The following is a 21544-nucleotide window of genomic DNA, read 5'->3' on the forward strand; positions in this document are numbered from 1 at the left end:
CGTAAACTTAAGTTGGTGTCATCGGAATTGGTATACGATATTAAACATAAATATTTTTATAGTTGTTACGCATTCTAAGAATATATTAGCGGGCGTGATTAGACTTATGTTGGAGAGTTATAGGCTAAATTGTTAAAATATACTGAATTTGATTTGACTCATATGAGTTCGTCCCACAAAGATTAATGATCTCCTGTTCTTTCCTTTATCAATGTATTTTTCATAGTATTTTTTTCGCTTCAATTGTTATTAAAATGCAGCACAAACATGATGATCACAGGTAAAATCAGTGATATTTAGGTTTCAATTTTATTAACATTTATTATATTCTTACATATGAGTTTGTCCCAAAAGTTTAATGAAAGATTTACCTACATATTTTGTGCATTTTGTTTGGTGTTGTTAAAAATCACAGAATTTTTGTCTTTTTTTTACTGATAGAGATGACAAACAAACTACAAGTTATCTGTTTTACGGGAACTTTGGAAAAGTCGCAACAAGAGAACTTTTGAGGGTAAAGAAATAAATGCGGAATCGTTAGTGCAATTTTATCTTGTTAGAGCTGTTTTCTTATGGCTTAATGGCAAAAAAAACCCAAACCTTTACGACTTGTTGCAATTATATCCAAACCTTTTAATTTTTGCAATAATATCCAAATTGCATTATTTTGTTGCAATAATATCCAAATTGCACTTTTTATGTGAATTTTTTTGAGTTTTTTTGTCATTTTTGGGGACTTTTACTATATTATTATACATCAAAACATAATAATATCCTACTATCTTAATTGAAAACAACAAATTTGGCCATCAATTTGACTATTATTGCTACAAAAAATGCAATTTGGATATTATTGCAACAAAAAAATGCAATTTGGATATTATTACAAAAATTAAAAGGTTTGGATATAATTGCAACAAGTCGTAAAGGTTTGGGTTTTTTTTGCCATTAGGCCTTTTCTTATTTAAGTGTAATTTGTGTAAATTTTCTTATTCAGGCGTGGAATTTTATAGGAATCGAGATTGTATTTTAATGTCTTCGGCTTTGTAATCCTTCTCTCAAAACTGAAGCCGTTGCCTTTAATATGCATATTTGTGTGTGCCACTTTTTGTGCGTAAGTTCTTGAAATTTTGGTTTTGGTACAAGTTTTAAAATCATACTAATTTGTTAAACGAACCGAATAATCAAATTGAGAAGAGAAACTTAATGGTTCAAGTTCGAGTTTTAATGGCGCAGATAGATAAAATATGTGATGAAAGTCTAAGCAATTTATAATTGTGATCTCTATAAAACAAAGATAACAATAATGTAAGGGACAATGAAAAATAAGAGGAGAATTAAAAGATATTTTTTAAGAAGGAACGCAAGATGGATTAGAAATGTGAGAACAATAAAACCAATGAATTACCAATATACTTGTAAATAAAAAAGAGAACACAATATTTTTACAAAGATGAAAAGTAAAAAGTGCAAACAGTGAATCTATAAATATTTTATATTTGAAGAATATAGCATAATTTTTTCTTTTTTTACTATTTGTTTTTTAAATTACAGTTTATATTAATTGTCCTTTTTAGGCTATTTTTTTAATTTTTATATACTAACTTTCATTTTCTTTGATTTTTTTGTTTATTATTTTCTTGCACTTGTGAATTGACTCTTTTGATATTAACTACAGCTTTTAAAATAAAATGAAAATGGAGACTTATATTCTCATTATAGATAATACATGGCTTCATAAAAAAATTATATCCATCTGTGTTAGGGGTGGGCATGGACCGGTTAACCGGTCCATGAGGGTAATTTGTAAACCGGTCCATTGTAATACGGTTTTTAAAATTAAAAACCTAAACCTAAAATTTTAAACGGTTAACCGGTAAATTGGTTAACCATAAAAAACGGTTCGGTTTTTCGGTTTTGCGGTTTTTAACCATATAACCATTAGAAAAATTAAAGACAAAAAAAGATATATTTTTAATTCTATTTGATTTTTTAGCAAACAAAAAAAAACTATAGAAATTCAAATTATATTAAAAAAATATAAATCTAAACTATCTTATAAATAGTTAAATCAATGCAAATATTTAAAACTATTATTATTTACAAATAATTTATGAGTAATATTAAAGCTAGGATTGTATTTTTTGAATTGTTTGTAGTGTTGTTCACGTCAACTTTCTACTATTTATAGACTTAAATATTCCTATTTTTGTTAAGTAAATATTTTAATAAGGAAAACAAATTTCTTTTACAATATTTTCATATATAAAATCTCCTAAAATATATAAATATTCCTAAATAAAATATATGTCAATATATTTTTATATTTAGATTTTATTGTGTATATTATAAAATTAATATTATTTTATAGATCATAAAATATATCTTATTAATTATTAAAAATATATGAATATATATATATAAACCGGTTAACCGGTTAACCACGGTTTTTAGAAATTCAAAACCTAAACCTAAACCATTAACCATGAAAACTAAAAATCAAAACCTAAACCTAAACCGTTGGACCGGTTAACCACATTTTCCGGTTCGGTTTTCCGGTTTCGGTTCGGTTAATCGGTTTGACCGGTTTTTTTGCCCACCCCTAATCTGTGTGCATTCCAGAGTTTCAAACTGATGATGATTCCATTTCCATACAAATGCTATCAGCAGGCAGCAGTTATTGCTTAAGAAAAAGAAGGGGATAAAGAAAAAGAATACATTTGCTACAATAAACCAACCCCAATTAAAAATTAAATCACCATATCACATCAAGGCTAATTCTGCACAGCTCTGCCATCAATCTCCATTGAAATGTACATGCGGATCAGAACGAGTAGTTTCCTAACCACGAATAGACGCATGAGGGACAGCAGGAAACCCTAGATCATCCTCAGCCTGTCAATAATCAAAATCCATGAATATATATCGTTAGATGGGGCATAAATGGGGGAATCAATGCTGAAATGGTAAGCGTTGAAACATAAAATGAGTTTTACATGAATATTTTTTGTAGTTTTAGAAAATCTTTGGAAAACTGGAAACAAAATGCCAAAAGGTAGAACTTGAAAAGTTTTTGTGCAACATAGCTTGCCAATTTAATTGGCATCTCATGTATAGAAGTCAATAAGAATCATAGTTATATTTCAAATGTGAGCAACTTGTGTTTCAATTTTTTGGAAGTTAGGTACAAGAGTTATTTTTGTCTTTTAACACAATGGCGACCGAGAAACTACTTGTTTGATACATTTTAAAAAAGTTAAAACAAAAATATAAAAAAATAGAAGTCAGACACTAAATAGAAGATTTGAAAAAAATTAGACACCACTATGTAATGTTTCCTACATTTTACAAATCTCAAGTTAATTTCATTGAAAAGCTGTAAATTTCATATTTGAAAAAAACAGAGATTTTCATGTCACAGGTCTGCATTGTGCACAAATCTTTTGTACTTATCACGAAGACTTTAACCCCTTAAAAGGAAAAAATTACGAAGAAAAAAAGAAGCTGCTTTTAAACATTCAAAGTGGCTAGCCGTGTGAAAGCAAACATATCTGGAAGCCACTCCAACCAAAGAGTGCAAAAGTATCAATTCATCTCAATTTATACTTTGAGGGCAAAGAATAATATACTAATGGTATTGTTGGGTTCAAACTTCAAACTTCCAATGAATTCCACAAAATTTTATGAAACTCATTTGTAAAAAAAGATGTGTTTGATTTATTGAAATTCACTTAGTAGCTCTATTTAAAAAGACAAATTATAGAATTGATCAATGCTTATATCGAAATGAATTACTAAGTGAATTTATTTGCGTATGAAATGAATTCTAGAGCATAGCTGAACCAAACAAAAGGGTAAGTATCAGATTTACCTGGGCATTATATCTACCCGCTTGTCCTGCTGCGTGTCCTATGGGTGCTGAAGGCAAGTTGAGTTCGGAATCCAGATCAGGTTCCCTATCAGGTTGCAAATAAGAAGGTATACCATCACCTTCAGTCTCCATTCCCATGTCTGCTTCTAATCCATCAAGTTCTGGATTGCCAAATATACAAGTAAATGAAGAAATTTTCCTTCAATTAAAGCATCGAAATCTATTTCAGTTGACACCCACAGAAAAAGATTTCAAAAAACCGTGAAAGATATTTGAATAGTTTTTTTTGAGAAGATGTAGCAAGAAAAAAATAAAATAGGTAGAGAAGGGTAAAAAGACCCCGTATCATGTGCTGAAAGAAAAATAGCCATTTGATCCTTTAAATTGAGCTTACCTCCCATGAGTTCTTCTTCATCAATGTCATCAGGTATATTGTAGCTTCTACCCAGGGTCTCTTGGATTTCGCTACTCACATCCATCAAGTCCATCATCTCATCTTGCAAGTTCTTAAAAAAATAATCAAACGTAAACCGTTTAGAAACAAAAAACGGACATGAAAAACCCATAAGAAGTGGAGCAAGACGTAATTAAGAAATCACATACATCTATGTCCTGAATCTTCACAGTTTTCATCATTCCTTTCAATTCCTTGTTGGCAGACTTCAAAGCTGACATCTGATGAGAAACCCAAAAAGAAGATTTTATAATTATTTAATGAACTTCTGATTCAATGAGAGCTATAGTCAAATGACCAATTTAGTTTTAACTAAATAAAAATGCAAACTAATGAACATCATATAATCCCATGGCTCCCTCACTAAATATGTATTCACCCCCCTACCTATCATGAGGTAGACAGCTTGTTCCAATCAAAGAAAAGAGCCATCTTGGCAGGCTCGAACCATGCCCCTTGCGACGCTACCATACAAAGCAAATATTTCAAAGTGAATGACCCATACCACAATGGAACTATAGTTGATCTAGATTTAGTGACTTTTCAACAGAAGACACAAATTTGTGAACAAGAATCAAACCTCTAGCTTAAGACTATGCTATGTACATTTACCAAGTTAATTAATCGGCATTCTTACTACCATGATCAACTTATTAAAGGATTGATGCACAATGATCACATGAAGTAAAAAAGAAAATAGGTTGCTATTGCAAAGTGATGAGAAGAACAATGGTCCGATGTCTTGTTATATAACAAGTAGGAGCACTACTTAGAGGTTAAACAATTTTAGGGAAATTCTGGACAACATAGAGTAGGTGGGACTCGTGGGAGACAAGTCCTGAACCACAAGATTCTGTGGAGATTGTCCTAATCAATAGACAAAATAGCATTTACCCTTAGATTAATTAAAATGAAATATGTAATTTACAAAGAAACAAATTCATATTGTACTAATATCCATTTTAAAAATTTAATCGTTTGACATTGTAAGTTCAGCAGACAGCACATGTAAAGAAGACAAGATCACAAGACCAATTTTAAGAAGCAAAATGGAAAAATAAATCTTTATAAATGTTGAATGTCTAGAGCATACGGTCTGTTGAGCATCCTTGATACCCTCAGAAGCAAATGCTACTTGATCAAGGTTAAATGTCTGATTATAAAGCATGTCCCGCTGTCCTTCGTACCTGTCCAATCGGTTCATTAGCTTTAAAATGCAGGAAGAAAACAACACACAAAGACAAGCCATATCATATATCCAATTAAAAGACTATCAATAAATTTTTAAATTCTAAATCATCCAATCCAACCAAGGCAGTATAAATCATTACCATGAACTGGATCAATAGGGATTAAAATACATCACTGAACTTCATATGGCCATGACAGTTCTTTTGGTCGGGTTTTGGCCATTAATAAAGGAATGCAACAGATAAACTACCAAATAAGCAGAAAAGAGCATTTGGATCCTCATAACCAGTCAAATGGCTCATCTTACTCTACTAAGCCATCAAACAGACCTTGTTTACTCTCCCTCCTCTCGACCTTTTACTATGGCTTCATTTTTCTAGTTAGTTTACCATCATTATCTTTATAAACTGAAGTTTTAGCTCTTCCTTCTTTTTAGACAAAAAAAGATTCTCTAAAAGTTAAAAAATCTAAAATAGCAACAATGAAAAAAATAAACAAAGAAACAACATATCTAATATCCCACGTCTCTCCCTCTGAAAGGTCGCTTCAATTATCTACCTCTTTCTATACATTCCCATCCCAATTTACTGATTTTCTAATATATTTTGTCAGGTAATTCTTTTAATTGGAGAAACTAAGCAGATAGTCTGATGGACCTTTCAGACCTGAATAGAAAACAATTAAAATTATGACACCGGAACAACATTCCAAAAGTGGCACCTTCACTGGCCAGTGTGACTGCGTGAGTACTAGGTACTCAATTTCATTTCTCAAATAAAAGATAAATGAAGGAAGGCAAGGCTAGGCATAGGAATTTTTCTTTCCCTTGAGTTCTAAGAAAATGGAAAATATTATATAATGTTCACAATAATATAAGATTTCATGGTAAGACTTCTACATATACTAAGTACTTTGGCTGCTTATAATGCCAGACAAATCAAATTAGGCACTGATAGAAAAGTATTCCATCGTTTAAAATCCTCCTGATATTGAGCATCAGGTGCAGAAACATCTGAGAAGCTGCTAAGGGATGATAAATGTAGTAACAATACTGCCCAAAAGTTAAGTAATGAGATAGACTTCATAGTTTTTCTGCCAGGACTCAGGAATAAGCCAAATTTAAGGAACTAGTTTGATTTGAAGCAACACCAAAGAAGCAGTCTCAGCTGTTTAAATTGAACTGACATAAAATTAATAAGCAACACAATGCAAATGCATCTTCCTAAGGTTGAACATGCCTTCCATCTAAAGCTAGAGCTAGATCGTGTTACTGAAATTAAACACGGCTCTTAATTATCGTGTTACGGAATGTATAGCACATGTTAATACTAGAATTAAGTAACTTCAACTAGACTATGAATATATCAAAAATCGGTAAATAGTTCTTACATTCGCTTTTGTTTAAGGACACGCATAGCTCTCGCTTTAACAGCATCTTGAGCAGGACCGGGCCTCGTTTTCTTAATCTGCTCTCTGTATCTACTAAGCTCCGTGTCCAGCTTTTTTATCTTCTCATCTACTGTTTCTCCTCTTTTATTTATCTAATCAATCATAATCATCATCATCATCATAATCAATTCAACAATTACAATAATACAATCAAACAAACTTATATCACCAATTCAATCCAAATTAAGTTAATTAACCACAACAGAAAGGAAATTAAAAATTAAAAGTAAAAAATTACCCGATCGGAAGCATCGTTAATAGAAGGAGGAGGTTCTTTGTCTTTCTTCACACCAAAAACTCTTTTCATCTTCTTCTTTTAGCGACGGGATTGTAAGTTTTTAACGACAATGAAGACCAGAAGATGAAGAAATTCAAATATATCAGGTTGCTCAGAATTAGAGTTCTTTTGGATTACGCGTGAACAAGGTAAATACTTGGGAAGTTGCGTCTGTTTTTTCTTTTTTACTTTTTTTAGTAAAAGGTACAATAATGCCCTTAAACTTTTAACGGAAGAATATTTATACTATTCAACTTTAACTTGGCGCTACTCGGTCCTTATCCCTATGTGTACTTTTGGAAAAGTTATGAGGGTTTTTTTGAATCTTGAAAAAGCAAACAAATGAAACTAATATGAAAAGCTAATTTACACCGATTTCTATAAATTAAAGAGCCGAGTTTCATTGAATTAAAATGGGAAAATATAAAACTTGTTTAAGTTTTCAATTTAATTTTTTTTATATGTATTAAATTTTCACTTCAGAATTAGAGTTCTTTGGATTACGCGCGAACAAAATAAATATGTGGGAAATTGCTTCTCTGTTTCTTTTAATTTTTTTTAATAAAAGGTACAATAATATTCCCTATTCCAAATTAATGGGCAATTTAAGAAAAAAATAATTATTAAAAAATTTAGTAAATCTATACAAAATGAGTATTTTTATAAAAACATACCACTTGCTCTTACTTGATACAGTGTTGATTTAATTTCTTGGTGGGTTTACTCTCTTTTTAATATATAATATATTAGTATAATTAAGAATTAATGTCATAAAAATTAACCAACTTTACACGTTTTCTCATTTTAATCAAGTAATTTAAAAAATTTCATTTTGATGCACGAACTAACACTTTTTCTCAAATTCATACACGGTGTTGAGATGTCACGGCTCCATTAGTGTAATTCGCTGAGGTGAAAGTTATTTTACACCAATGAATGAGTATCACCTGAGCGCCATGCATGAGTTTGAGAAAAAGTGGTTGTTCGTGTATGAAAATGAGAAAATTTAAACTGCGTGATTAAAATGAGAAAACGTGTAAAGTTCATGATTTTTTTTGACATTAACCCTATAATTAATGAGGATATATATACCATTTAAGCACTAAAGCAATAAATTACCGCCTATAATTTATGACAAAAAAATTTAAAATTTTGCCTATCAATTTGGAACGAAGGGAATAACTTTAATTGAAAGTTGCTAACAATCTTTAAGAAAATGCTATTTAACCCACCATTTTATAACACCTTCATTAACCCTCCTCACGTGGCACTTTTATCACAAAACCCTCTAAGAAAAAAAATCACTAAACCTCCTAAATTTAATGACGACGCTCACTAAACTCCTCTTGCTCTACAAATGACTAAAATATCCCTAACAATCATTAATTAATTAATTAAAAAAAATCAGATCCAACCAAATTCAACCAAACTCAATTAAACCCAAACCATCCTCCCAACCTGCTAGCCGACACCCACCCATCCGCCGCTGCCAAAAACCTCCTCTATCACCTAAAACCGCTGCTGCCACCTCTGAAGAACATACCTATCTTGGTTTGTTCTTCATCGTTGAAGGGAACGAAGACCAAACCCCAGATTGGGTCTGTTCTTCAAAGGCGGCGGTGGCAGAAGTTTCCAGCGACGGCAGATGGGTGGGTGCCGGTTAGCGGATTGGGTGAGTGGTTTTAGGTTTAATTGAGTTTGGTTGAAATTGATTGAGTTTGGTTGAATCTGATTTTTTTAGAAGATTTTGTGAACGCCGTCATTAACCTTAGGAAGTTTAGTGATGTTTTTTTAGGGGATTTTGTGATAGAAGGTCTTAAATTGAGATGTCATAGGTGATTATTAGCATAAAAGAATAGTTATATTTTTAAACTTTAACTTGGTGCTATTCAGTTTTTATCCCTAATTGAAAAAAAACAAGCGGAATTAATATGAAAATCTAATTTACACCGATTTTCTATAGAATTAGGAGCTAAGTTTTCATCGAATTAAAATGAAAAAATACAAAAAATGGTAGTATAAAACTTGTTAACATTTTCGATTTTTTATATATTTATTTTTATATGCATTATATTTTCACTTTAGATCTTCAAAAACTAAATTGTATGCTCCTTATGAAAAAAATGTATTAAAATATATCAAAAATATAGTCGCGGTGCATTTTTGAGATATTTAATATGTATTTATAGTATGTTGTAAATAATAATAAAATTATAAAAGTGAAATTTTTTGTTCGATTTTACTTTCACGCCTTAAATTAGGATTTTTAATTAATTTGAATTTGGATTTTTAAATTTTTAATTTCGAATTTATTTTTTTATTATAAAAAAAAGCTCAAAAGATGTAATTTCATGTGTATGATTGCTTATCGGGGATCGGCGTTGCTCTTGCTTTCGATGGACAATCTACATTGCAATGTACAAGCCCTGATGTTTACTTTTATGAGGATGATCAAGTATTTGGTCCTGGTAACAAAGTTTGTAGAGCTTGTTTCACGGTTTATCCTGCTTTGACAAGTCTTACTTATCTGAACAACGGTCTTGTCCGAGAGCCTACTTGACCCAGGTGACAAGTATTATTCAGCTCTCAAGAATGTTTCTCGTTGCAAATCTTTGTACAGTATGCTATTATGCGGTCTGGACTAGTGGCTCGGATTAGTATTAAAATCTTGAATCACTGGGCGTCAACACCATCTCCGGTTCTATTTATGCTCGCCCTTGGGTGAATGGTGATGGGACCATTGAGCTAAGGAGGTCCGTTGTCGCTGTTCCACCACATGCCTCCTGGTCATTGGAGCTGATAAGCTGTTTGATAACCATCACAACCCTGTTGCTGTCCGTGCCAAAACTTTCTTCATTCCGGCCTAGAAGGCACCGCCCGCTGCTAAGATTATGTACGAGCGAACAGAGTCCGGGCTTAAGATTAGAGATGCGCCCCTCCAAGTTGAGGTCGAATGGATTCTCCATAAATATGATTTTCTATCAACACGTCGGTTATGAATAAAACAAATGAATCACGGTCTCCGTATCCACAAACCAAAATATTGAAAATCACATCAACCATATATAAACCATATATAAAGCAATCATCTAACGTTGTCTTCTGTACAAACTCTCTGTTAACTCTCTTAAACACCACACGTCTACTAAGCAAAGAATGTTATAAATATAGAAACAAAAACATTATTAATGCACAATATGCAATTCATAGATAGTCCAACAATGCGAACTTCACGTGCAAACCGATCTTGCCTCCGTCGGTTACTAACTTAGCAGCGGTTACCAGCCAATGTCCAGGAGCATCATGCGCACCTCGCACCACCTCCGCTCTATCCACATATTTAAGTAGTTTTCCGGAACGAACTGGTACTGGAGGCCCATCTGGATACACGCCGGAGTTCAATGCAGCTGGTGGTTGCTTCTCTGGACCAGCGGGGTTTCGCTGAATGAATGTAAATGTTGTGCTCAGATTAGTAAGAAAATTTGACTTGTGCGATCCTGTGGGCGCAGCAGCCCATTCAGTTTTTCTGATAGCGCAATGGGGTAAGTGTGTGAACAGTAAACGAAGGTGGAGCACCGTCTTCGGCCACTTCCCTTTGCTCAGGAGCTGTGCGCCGGTTACAATAAATACACCACCTGAATCTCCCTGCAACCAGTTGGGGTCGTGCTTGACAACAGATGTGCAAACCTTAGAATATCGCTTCCATCTAATGGGTTCCAAGAACTGATCACTATGTTGATATTCATCGGAACCTCGCCATTCACATGGCCTGCAATAGCTGGTGTCTGTTGAAGGAATTGCCATGATATTTGGAAGGCTGGAAAGGTGCTGTAGATGTAATGCTAATCGATTACATTTCTTCCCCTCCAAGTACAAGCGTAGACCGAGCACAGGCTTTTTATCACATGAAACCTGAAATGTCACAAGATCGAGGAAACTTATTATTTTGATAATCGGAAACCGGAAAGTGCATGTCTTTATTCAAGGTTCCTCGGGTAAAATTGACTACGAGAGTGCAGGAACACATAGAAATTGTCCAAATATGATGAGAGGATGATAACAGATTACTTTATTACATTCAATGAAATGATAGTTTAGCAGTAGCAATTCTAAGGAAAAATGTCTCACAGATCTCAAAGATAAATTGAAGTATCGGCAATAGTTTCAAATGAAACAAGAACATAAATTAACATAGGATAGCGAAGTATAACAGTGATTGAGATATGTCAATTAGAGGCGTAGCTTTGGTATATACAAATCATCATAGAATAGGCAAAAAAAAAACGTTTTCAAACAATACAGTTGAGCTAATCAAAGATCATAAACAGCAGCCAAATATAACTTGAGTGAACTATTTCATCATTTTCTGCAACTATAAGTGTGTGCCTCATTCGAGCATGCTTGGCATAAGGAATCCTCAAAAGGACTCGCCATTACATTGAGGTTATTAGGTTTCAAGGGAAACAGATCATTCTATAGTACTGTTTAATAGCCACCGATAATGATGCATAAACAACATAATATTGTAAGCGTTCAGATTTCCCAGTTAAAAAAGATGCTCTTGCTTTCAAGCAACAAATTCAAACTAAAGCCTTCCAATATAAATCCTCTTAATCTGAAAAAATTATATTTTATTTCTTTGTTTCTTCAAAGGAAGGAAAAGTGAAACTGGTGAGAAGAAAATGATGGAATGCAAACAAAAAACTTAAGCTGAACTAAGGAATAACTCAATACATGCCTCCTCAAAATGAAACAAGCTTCAAGAGTGTAATAAATAGTAGTCTGCCTAAAGCCTAGCTTACAAGTGTGTTACCTGTGTAGAGCTGATATATATCTTAGGACCGAGAAAGCTAAATCTCAAGGAAGGGCTAGAAGCTTTCCTTCTTTGATGTCGTAAAGGCAGCTCACAAAACATAGGTGCCCATTGCTTTGGAACTTGAAATTCCAAGAAGTACTGCAAATCTTCTGGAGTAGGCTTGTCTGGAAATAGAGAAAATAAAGACATCAACATCAAGTTTTATGAGCTCCGAACAAAAAAAAAAAAGCTCGTTGACTGCAGAAAAATGCCAAGTTATGCAGAATATTAATTTCCAGTCTAACATCCCACTTATGTTCCTGTTGATTGAATACCTGCCTCAATAGTGCACAAGCAGGGGTTCAAATGGTTGCTCTCCCCTTCCCGGCTGTTCACACACACAGATATAGAGACATATCTCAAAAAGAATAAAAGAAAAATAACCCAACACTGACAATGAGATCTAAAACACAATCATAGAGTAGAAAATAGTATCAGGAAACCACAATTATACTTTACGAGTTTGGCTCGTCTCTCAAACTTAAATCCTGCCTGTCAAATAAATCAATGTACGTGACTTCATAATCGCCAGTGAGTTTAATATATACTAGTTCAAAGCAGATGTGAACTTCACTGCTCAACCTCCTAACCGATTTCGAAAGGTTGTTGAAAAATGCAATCACAGCTCATGAAAGATCAAGAGAAGAGGGAATCTAAGATTAATTTTCCTTTGCTACAAAAATCCCTAAAATATGTAGCCTACTAAAAAATTTCCAATAATATCAGCTAGAAGTGGGTGAAAGTTTCACTTTGTAAATTTTGTCAATTTAAAGCGTGAACAAACACAAGCTCACCTTACCATATGCTCAAATATTTAGTTAATCAGATGTGGATTGATAAGAAGCGAAGACATGTCAATCATATAGACTCTGATACCATGTCTAACCAATTAGTCTAAACCTTTAGATTATTGGGCGAGATTCCTATTATAATTTTATTATCTCTAACAAAAGTCTTAACTATGAGCTATTAATGGAAAACATACTAATGATTTTCCACTAGTTAGGCAATGGGGAACTTACAACGCAGATATAAGTTGATTGCATGGCTAAGATAACCACTTCCCAGAATCCCAGTAAGAAGAGATGTAATTGGTACAAACGTGAAGAGAGTTGCCTCTGGTTTAACAGGAACTGTCTGGAGCCAATTAGAGTGACTGCGTGAGTACACATCCCCTCCTCTTTTTGAACAAATGATAGTGATGCCCTGCCAAGAATTAAGAAAGAAAAAAAACAGAATTAGAAAGATATATAAAAAAAAAAGGGATCCTGCTTTTATAATGCATACAGTATTTTCTCAAGTTTTCAACTTACATCCTTGCTTGATGTTTCTGTAATGCTGGTCAATTGCATGGTATTCGACTGCAAAATACGATTAAAGACCTCGGGTACCTAAGCAAATACCCCGTTTTTATTACCCATGAATATGAAGAAAAAAAATTAGATCATATGCATAAGTCAAAGAACTAATACTTTGTATTTATTGTCTCTTGTATTCCTTTGTAGTAGTTGTGGTGGGCTTCTTGTATCTGAAAATACAAAATCTCCAAGATCCTCCAAATGGTTTCTAAGTTCGGCTGGAGGAATAGGTGAGGTAGGCGTTTGTCTAACACAAATTAAATCTTGACCTCCAACAGCCATCCCTACTATTATGTGTGTGCCAAATGTTCGGATGAACCTGCCTAATAAAATTAATCAGCATCCATCACCAATGTGCCACATTGGTCCAGGTCATGCAGAGCACCATATTGCATCATACTAACAAAATCATTGGACGAACTATTCATTGAAACAAAAATAAAAAAAGAAAATTAAGACGATAACACCGTAGAAGTCGCTTATTTTTATTCTAAAGCAAGAGACAAAAGCTTCATTGCAAATTGTATGTTGGCTTACACCACCCTTTTATATATGAATAAAGTCCCTTATTGTAAGCTGAATCTTAGCTTGTGACTAAAAAGCAACATGTGGAACACAAAAAAATGAGTAAAAGTATAGCCACAAGAAGAAATTACGGTGCTACAAAATTTTAACATCCTAATTGAGCTAGGAGAGGGCTTACAACATTGGCAATTAAATGGACAGCATCGTGAAAAAGGATTTCTAAAAGCAAATATGAGATGTTCACCAAACCTTACAAATGAGCAACAAAATTCAAACACCCATCCATTTACTTCAGTTTTAAAACCCTGTTTCTATCTCTCTTACTTCTTTTACTTTAGTTTCCAAAAGAAGCACACATTGGGAAGAATTCTGAAAAATTTGAATCTAATATATCTATTTTTGATCATCAAAATATGAAGACTTGTTCGCTCCACTTAGAATCATAAGCTACAAGCGCAGCACAGCTAAGAAGTTCTATTACGTTAACACATAAAACAGTTTTAAGAAATTAGGTTTCAGCTCCCACCCAGATACAAGCATGCACTCGAGATATATCATAGTAAACACATACTCAAATACAAAGAAAAATATAAACAGTCATCATCTTCAGAAATCAGCTAGGTCAACTAAAGAGATTTTTCTTTTTGAAGCAAAAACATCATCTGTAGGTGATGTTTTTCGAGCTAATTAAGGCTCCGAACTTACTTATCACTTCTTCTAAATTATTGGATACTTCGTTTATGTTGTTATTCTACCTAGAATGACACACGACTGATTCAATTTTCTTATTACTGGCGATTGGAGCAAAGCACAATGACGTCTAAGAATACATGGCAGTAGGGATACAAGTTCACTTAACTACACAAAACAGACAAATACTTGATAGAAAATACTGAAAAGGTACCTAGCCAACGATGCCGGATCCCAACGTGGTGGAACAGACTTCCTTACTTTGTCAAGCAGAATTAACGGAGACGCTGTTAGGTGCAAGTAGTATAACGAAATGAAGTAACCATCGAAAGCAAGATATTTCGTTTCGGAAGCATCCCGAAACCAATCTCCACTGAAATCAAATATAGAATTAAGATATCCCGAAGGAATCTTTCCTTGTATTGAGGATCTTTGATTAAGTAGCTCCGACATCTGCAAACATAGGAACACATTGTAAATATCTCAGATTAATCTAAGAACAACATACATGAGTTCGATTACGACCCGTCCTGATTAGCTCATATACAAAATTTAACTAAAACAAGAAATTACAAAGCAAAACATTTAAATAAAAACACTAAAATCAGCACAGCAATAACTGAAATAACTAAACTAAACAAAAATAAATAAACTAAAAAACGAGAATTAAACCTGATTAAATTCAAGAACATCGGATTTGAATCGAATTCGATCGCCTTTATCGCAACGAATATCTTGAGAAACATTAGAAATAGTGACGGAACCACCGGAACCACTCGGAATTACTAAATCTCTTTGATCGTCGTTCAGTTTTACTAATCTTTCTTTAGCAAATTTTAACCTAAAATCACTGCTTAAATCAAATCCTTTCCCTAATGCATCCATCGCCCTGATTTCCATTCCCCTCTCTGCTTCCATTACTGAATTGCAGAGAGCTACTGAACTCTACAGAGCTCTTAATTATAGTAGTCAGACAGTGATTACCAACAGATTTGACTAAATTAATGATTAATCGATTATGATTAATAATTATTCTACTTTTAATTTGAGCTGAGCTTATTATTATTTTATTTTGTTAATTATTAGTAAAGGCATACAAGAAAAGGAAATTTCGTCAATAGAATACAAAGATTTGAAACAGAAATAAATTAATAATCATTCACCTAATTGAAGTAATTACAAAAGCTTGCCAACCTCACTATCAATTATTAGGTCCTTTAAATAAGTTTCTCTTACTCAATAATGCTAAACTATAAAAACAGTTACAATTTCAACCTCCAACGAAGAGAATGTTGCTTTCGGTCCATAAATTTGTGTGAATCATTTAATTTGGTCAAACTTAATCCATTGAGATAATAATATATGAAAACAGATATTGAAATAAAATTAGGACATATGGGGTAAATAGCCATTTAGATCAATTAGAAAGGGGTTTGTATGTAATTATGATGTTTCCACATGCATAAAGTCATGGTCTATAGAATGACGTTCAAATATATCAATTACTTTACCCTAAAGTCATTTTAGATTGTTATTTTTCTTTAGTCTTAAATTGGACTCCATGAAAATTAAATTTTCGAGAATAAATATTTTAAATTGGCAAAAACAAAATTAAAATGCTTATAATCATGAATTTTCTATTTTTACATAAATAAAATACCACATATGGTCGATTTAAAACATTGATAAAAAAACATCTTAGCATAATTATACTTGATACTTAGGCAATAAAAGTATGTTTTCTGGAAAAAGGATACAATTGTACTAATTTCCATAGTTTAGCCTAAAGACCGTAAGAAAAATATCCTTTCGGAGTTAAATTGTAAGTGAGTACATAGATAGGGGCATTTTTGCAATTAACTATAAATAAGGGGAAAAGTGGGGTCAAGTTATTGTATTGGTGTTGACTGATGGTAAGAATACGAAGAGGAAGGTGCAGAGGTCAACGATTGTACACTACTTCTTACCAAAACTAACCTAATGTACTTTTAAAGCATTTACATTTTCTTTTTCTTTTTTTTAATTATGGGCATGTTAGGTTTGGAATAAACAATAAAATTCACTGCTCAACTTTAATCCAAAATATATACATGTGATATTTTGTTATAGTTAAATGTACAATTTATTTAATTAAATTATGAACTGTAGTGTGAATATAATCCCACATGTTTCTTAAATCAATCATTTAGGAAATGAAATCGTATAGATTGGAATAATTACAAATCTAATTATAAAAAAATACCAAATTGAAGGGGTATATTTAGTGTTTATCGATCTGATTGATCAATCGATTCGATCGCAAATTAAAGATCTGTACGGTTTATTTTTTTTATAAAATTAAAAATGTGGTTCAGCCACTTCGAATCAAAAAAATACCATATAAGCCGGTGAATTACAAAATCATAAATGATCAATTTAGTTGTATAAAATTACAAAAGATTATTTATATATTAAATTTTTTTGTTTCATATTTGTAGCAATTTAAACACATCTATACTATATATAAAAGCACGGATGGGGGGGGCAGGCACATTTACGTTAATGTCCTTAATATTATTTAAATTATTATTCAATAATAATTACTTTACCTAAATATTAGCTAATTTAAACTACTTGCAATACAATTAAAATACTCACTTATTTTATAGAATTTTATACCATGTCTACTACTACAAGCTTTTGAGTAATTAAAAATTTTCCTAAATTAATTTTTTGCAACTTAAACAGTTTGTAAACTTAAGGAGAAAAACAAAATTGTTGTTTTTAATAATTTAATTTAAGTGTTTTATACAAACTAAACTACTAACATGATTCACGATTAATTATAAGTAATAGAGTGCCATTAGAGATAGGAATTCAAGAATTTAACCTAAACTAGAAAACTAATTAGAGAATTATTTCTCAGTGACCAATATTTTGTGACATTTGCCTTTAAACTTCATTAGAGGAAGAGTGAGTTTCTCCTTCTCTATATATAGTTTATCAAGTCAAATAATTATATAATACATTATTCATTAAAAAAAAATTATATAATACATTTAGTTGTACGTTTCTTTATTTTTTGAAAAACAATTTAATTTATTAGTATTAGTTCATTTAAATTTTAGACTAATAATCTTATTTTATTATTATTTATCCAAGTATAAAAATAATATACTATTTATATAATTGATATTACTATCTTCTAATATATTGCAATATTTCCTTAACAAAATTGATTTTTAGTTTGAAAAAGGAATATAAAAAATTAGCCTTAAAAAGTGTACAATCCATATTAGAATCCCAATCCATATTAGAATCCTAATTATAGTAAAATATTACAGTATATTATACGAATAGAAATATTATAATTAGCTAGCATTAAATTATTTTCTAATAAATGAATTTCTGTTAAGCATTAAATTAGATATTCTTTTCACTGACAAAGATAGACAAGATTGATTTTACACAAGGATTAAAAAGTAATTGTTAAATTAGTAACGTTTTTATGAATTTCCCATTACACTTTTAATTTAATTATACATAAATTACATTGATATAATTATAATAAATTTAATTAATATAATAAATTATAAATAAATTTTATCAATGTCAATTAATTTTAAATTAATAAATCGAAGTATTATATATATTTATATATTTTATGTTGATTGCAAATAAAATAAATTTGTATAATGGTAATGGATATAATTAATACATAAATTGACGTGTCACGTTACGAGCCACGTGCGTAGCACGTAAGGCGAAACTAGTCATTTAAAATATTGCAATTACACTTTTTTAAATGGCATTTTATAATAAATTCCCATTTTTTGATATTATTTTATGCAAAACGACGTCATTTAAATACACATCTAGTAGATTTATATTTTCTGGAAAAATAAAATATCAGATTTAAAATGAATGAAATGTAGATACAACGTTTCAAATCACTACAAACGCAAAAAAGTTATAATTTAAATGAAAATAACTCAATTATTTATATATACACACTTAAATTCAAATGGTTTAATTAGTAACTAACTCAGTTGAATTTTGAATTGATGATCATATTTATTGCTCATCAGTTCGATTTTTAAAACACTGCATATATTGATTCTTTGTCCATTAGATTTGTCCAAGTCTGATTTAAAATAAATAAATTTGTCCGAGTCTACCAACCGCACGCCCTTGGAACCGAGTTGAATGTTGGTCTAACGATGAGGAAATTTCATACCTACTGTTCTGCAATTATAATTTTCTTGTTATAGATGAAGAACTATTCTCATTTCATTGCCAGTCAAAGCGAATTGCTATACTGAAAAAGGTATGATTTAAAGCTTCGATCAATCTCTTAAGTAGTCAATAATGTTGATCAAGAAAAGGTTTGAATTGATTTAATTAATTGAATTGATTATGTATTTTTCTTTTCAGTTTGATTTATTATTACTATATTATTAGTTATTTAATTGAATTGTGAATTGATTTATAGATTTATTAAATATTGGTATATCATTCATGCGGTTGTTAGGAGAGAACATGATTCGATTTTGTTAAAATCTCAAACTAAATCGTATTTGAAGTAATAAAAATCGTGGTATATTTTAAACAGACATTAAAATGTATAGGTAGATAAATTCCTTTTGCTAATAGAAAATGATACTTACGTTTAAAATTTATTTATTTATTTATCAGTTTAATATAATGATAGGAGTATAATTACTCCTATTTCCGAGGGTCATTAGTATTGGTTTGTATGCTTTTAATGCGGAATTTGATCTTGTTTTGGTACTTAATTGTATGTTCGAGTGTTTCAGGTACTTGTGCATAAAAAAGTGTATTTCAGGATTAAATGAACTATTTTGGACATATGGGCAATGCGTTGGGTAACCTTAGAGAGTGTTTGAAAGCATATTGGAGGTGAATTCACGACGTGCTTATTGACTCTCACGACGTGCCAGATGAGAAAGGAAGCAAGGAACTTGGCAGAAGAATTGCACGATCTGGGCACGGTGAGGCGCACGTCGCGAAAGAGGTGTTGCACGTCGTGCAACAGTGAAGAAGGGAAAGAAAGATTGACAGATTATTTGCACGATCAACGTACGACGAGACGCACGTCGTGAGCCAGAGGAAGAATTTGCACGCCGTGCATCATGAAACGCACGTCGCGAAGCCTATATTCCAGCAATCTGAATTTATTACAAGTTTGCCACTGCGAGTTGTGTTTTAAAGATTGAAGTTCAGGGGCATATTAGACACTTCACAGAGCTACAAATCAGAATTAGACCCTAATCACACATGGGTATAAAATAGTTAACAATGACATCTTGTAAAGGGTTCGACGAATTTACCGCTTTCTAGACATAAACCCTAGTTTCATAGATTATAGTTTTTCACCGCTTTGTTCTTGGATTATTTTCATTATTGTTTCTCTGATTATTATTAGTTTACATTCGAACAAGGTACGATTGATCTTAATTTTATATTCAGTATTGATTTTAATTATAGAATGGCTTCTTTAATTGTTTCTTTAAGTCTCTTCATTATTATGTCTAGCTAAACCCTTCATTGGGAATTATCAATTGAAATTATGTCTGTTTAATTGAATTGAATTTATGGGTTTTTGTTCTTGATGGGTTTTAATTATTGTGCTTAATTCTTAGCCTAAACTGATCACTTAGTCTATGCCATATGTTTTAGTTTTAGCTCGAGAGAGTAAAATTGGAATAGAACAATATAATTAAGAACGCAGGAGTTGATTGTGCGAGAGTGAATTAACAAGTGCGGGTTCTTTAAATTTGCTTAATAATCATTAAATTGATTTATACATAGGTTAATCATTATGTGAGAGTGAATAATTAACCTAGTATTAATTTGTTTAATACTTTTGCCTGTAATTGCTCGAGAGAGAATTTTAGGTGCTTTAGATTAGTTCGAACGTCATCAGAACTGTATAATCCATAACCCGAATCAAGTAAACAGCATAATTAAGATTAATAATCCCTGCTTTTCTCATTATTGTTAAAACACCATTTGAATTTCAGCTTTACTTTACTTTAATCTACATTAATCAATATCTGTCTTTTAATTTACAGAACCAACAAAAATTGTCTTTTCGACTATTCAAATTGAGTTTCTTAACTGGTTGTCTTTAGAGCTTTCCTTGTGGGTACGATATCCGGACTTCACAGTCTGTATTACAAGTTGGCTACGTACGTTTGCGTATTTTTACCAACATATAATTAAGTTCTTTTTAATAATTTTAATATCATCAAGTTGACGAACACATAAAGGAGTTAGAAAAATGGATTTATCAGTGCATTTTTGATGACGCTCTTAATAATAAAGAATATTTTTTTTATAAATAAAGAGCATTGAAAATATAAAGATGATAATAGATAAATAGAAATTAATGTATAACTTAATTGATTTTATTATTATTATTTAGAGAGGAGAGATTTGTAGCATTTGTGAAAAGATTTGACCCCACAAACTTAGTAAAATATTGCTCATGCATTGTACATTTTATTTGAGCTATAGATCATTAGTTAATTGAAGTTTAAGTAACGTATCATACGCCCTTATAGGAGTTATATTCATCGAATTAATTCATGATTGATAAACCTTTTTTTTGAAATGGATTGATAAACCTTAATTTTATGTCAATTTTATGTTTCTAATATAGTATTTTTAGTGTTTTATTAGATAAAGAGGTTTATGGTTAGTTTCTCATTTTATTTATATTTTTATATAAAATGTAAGTTTTCGTTGAGTATAAGTAAATGAATCGAGTTTAAACAAAATTAAAGCCAATCCGAATTAATTTCTATCAATTCCAAGAAGAAGAATGATGGATAGTCCAAGTTCAAGTATAAGCGAAGTAGTCGTTTAATCA

At 31.5% G+C, this 21544-nt stretch overlaps 2 protein-coding genes across 2 annotated transcripts; both read right to left on the minus strand.

The window, feature by feature from the left end:
• Positions 1 to 2624: 2624 nt before the first annotated feature.
• Positions 2625 to 7391, minus strand: LOC126653589 (vacuolar protein sorting-associated protein 60.2-like). The gene is made up of 7 exons (XM_050347512.2): positions 7204 to 7391; positions 6906 to 7057; positions 5419 to 5512; positions 4475 to 4546; positions 4266 to 4377; positions 3872 to 4032; positions 2625 to 2895 (listed from the first exon to the last, which is right to left on the minus strand). The coding sequence occupies exons 1-7, from the start codon at positions 7270 to 7272 to the stop codon at positions 2842 to 2844; spliced, it is 714 nt and encodes a 237-aa protein (XP_050203469.1). The 5' UTR covers positions 7273 to 7391; the 3' UTR covers positions 2625 to 2841.
• A 2892-nt stretch (positions 7392 to 10283) lies between these two features.
• Positions 10284 to 15727, minus strand: LOC126687982 (MACPF domain-containing protein At1g14780-like). The gene is made up of 7 exons (XM_050382536.2): positions 15343 to 15727; positions 14885 to 15123; positions 13570 to 13774; positions 13411 to 13488; positions 13120 to 13303; positions 12056 to 12222; positions 10284 to 11154 (listed from the first exon to the last, which is right to left on the minus strand). The coding sequence occupies exons 1-7, from the start codon at positions 15586 to 15588 to the stop codon at positions 10447 to 10449; spliced, it is 1827 nt and encodes a 608-aa protein (XP_050238493.1). The 5' UTR covers positions 15589 to 15727; the 3' UTR covers positions 10284 to 10446.
• Positions 15728 to 21544: the final 5817 nt, after the last annotated feature.

The sequence above is a fragment of the Mercurialis annua genome, linkage group LG6 (genome assembly GCF_937616625.2).
Source record: "Mercurialis annua linkage group LG6, ddMerAnnu1.2, whole genome shotgun sequence".
Taxonomy (NCBI): Eukaryota; Viridiplantae; Streptophyta; class Magnoliopsida; order Malpighiales; family Euphorbiaceae; genus Mercurialis; species Mercurialis annua.

Bases quoted from the DNA above. Each gene is read 5' to 3' on its own strand.
- LOC126653589 (XM_050347512.2), bottom strand. From the start codon at position 7,272: ATGAAAAGAGTTTTTGGTGTGAAGAAAGACAAAGAACCTCCTCCTTCT. The intron at 4,547-5,418 runs GTATGCTCTAGA...GTTTCTCATCAG, and splicing joins TCAAGGATGCTCAACAGACC to ATGTCAGCTTTGAAGTCTGC. The intron at 4,033-4,265 runs GTAAGCTCAATT...TTGGCAATCCAG, and splicing joins TGAAGAAGAACTCATGGGAG to AACTTGATGGATTAGAAGCA.
- LOC126687982 (XM_050382536.2), bottom strand. From the start codon at position 15,588: ATGGAAGCAGAGAGGGGAATGGAAATCAGGGCGATGGATGCATTAGGG. The intron at 13,775-14,884 runs GTACCTTTTCAG...TTTATTAGGCAG, and splicing joins GATCCGGCATCGTTGGCTAG to GTTCATCCGAACATTTGGCA. The intron at 12,223-13,119 runs GTAAGTTCCCCA...CTCTATTTCCAG, and splicing joins AATCAACTTATATCTGCGTT to ACAAGCCTACTCCAGAAGAT.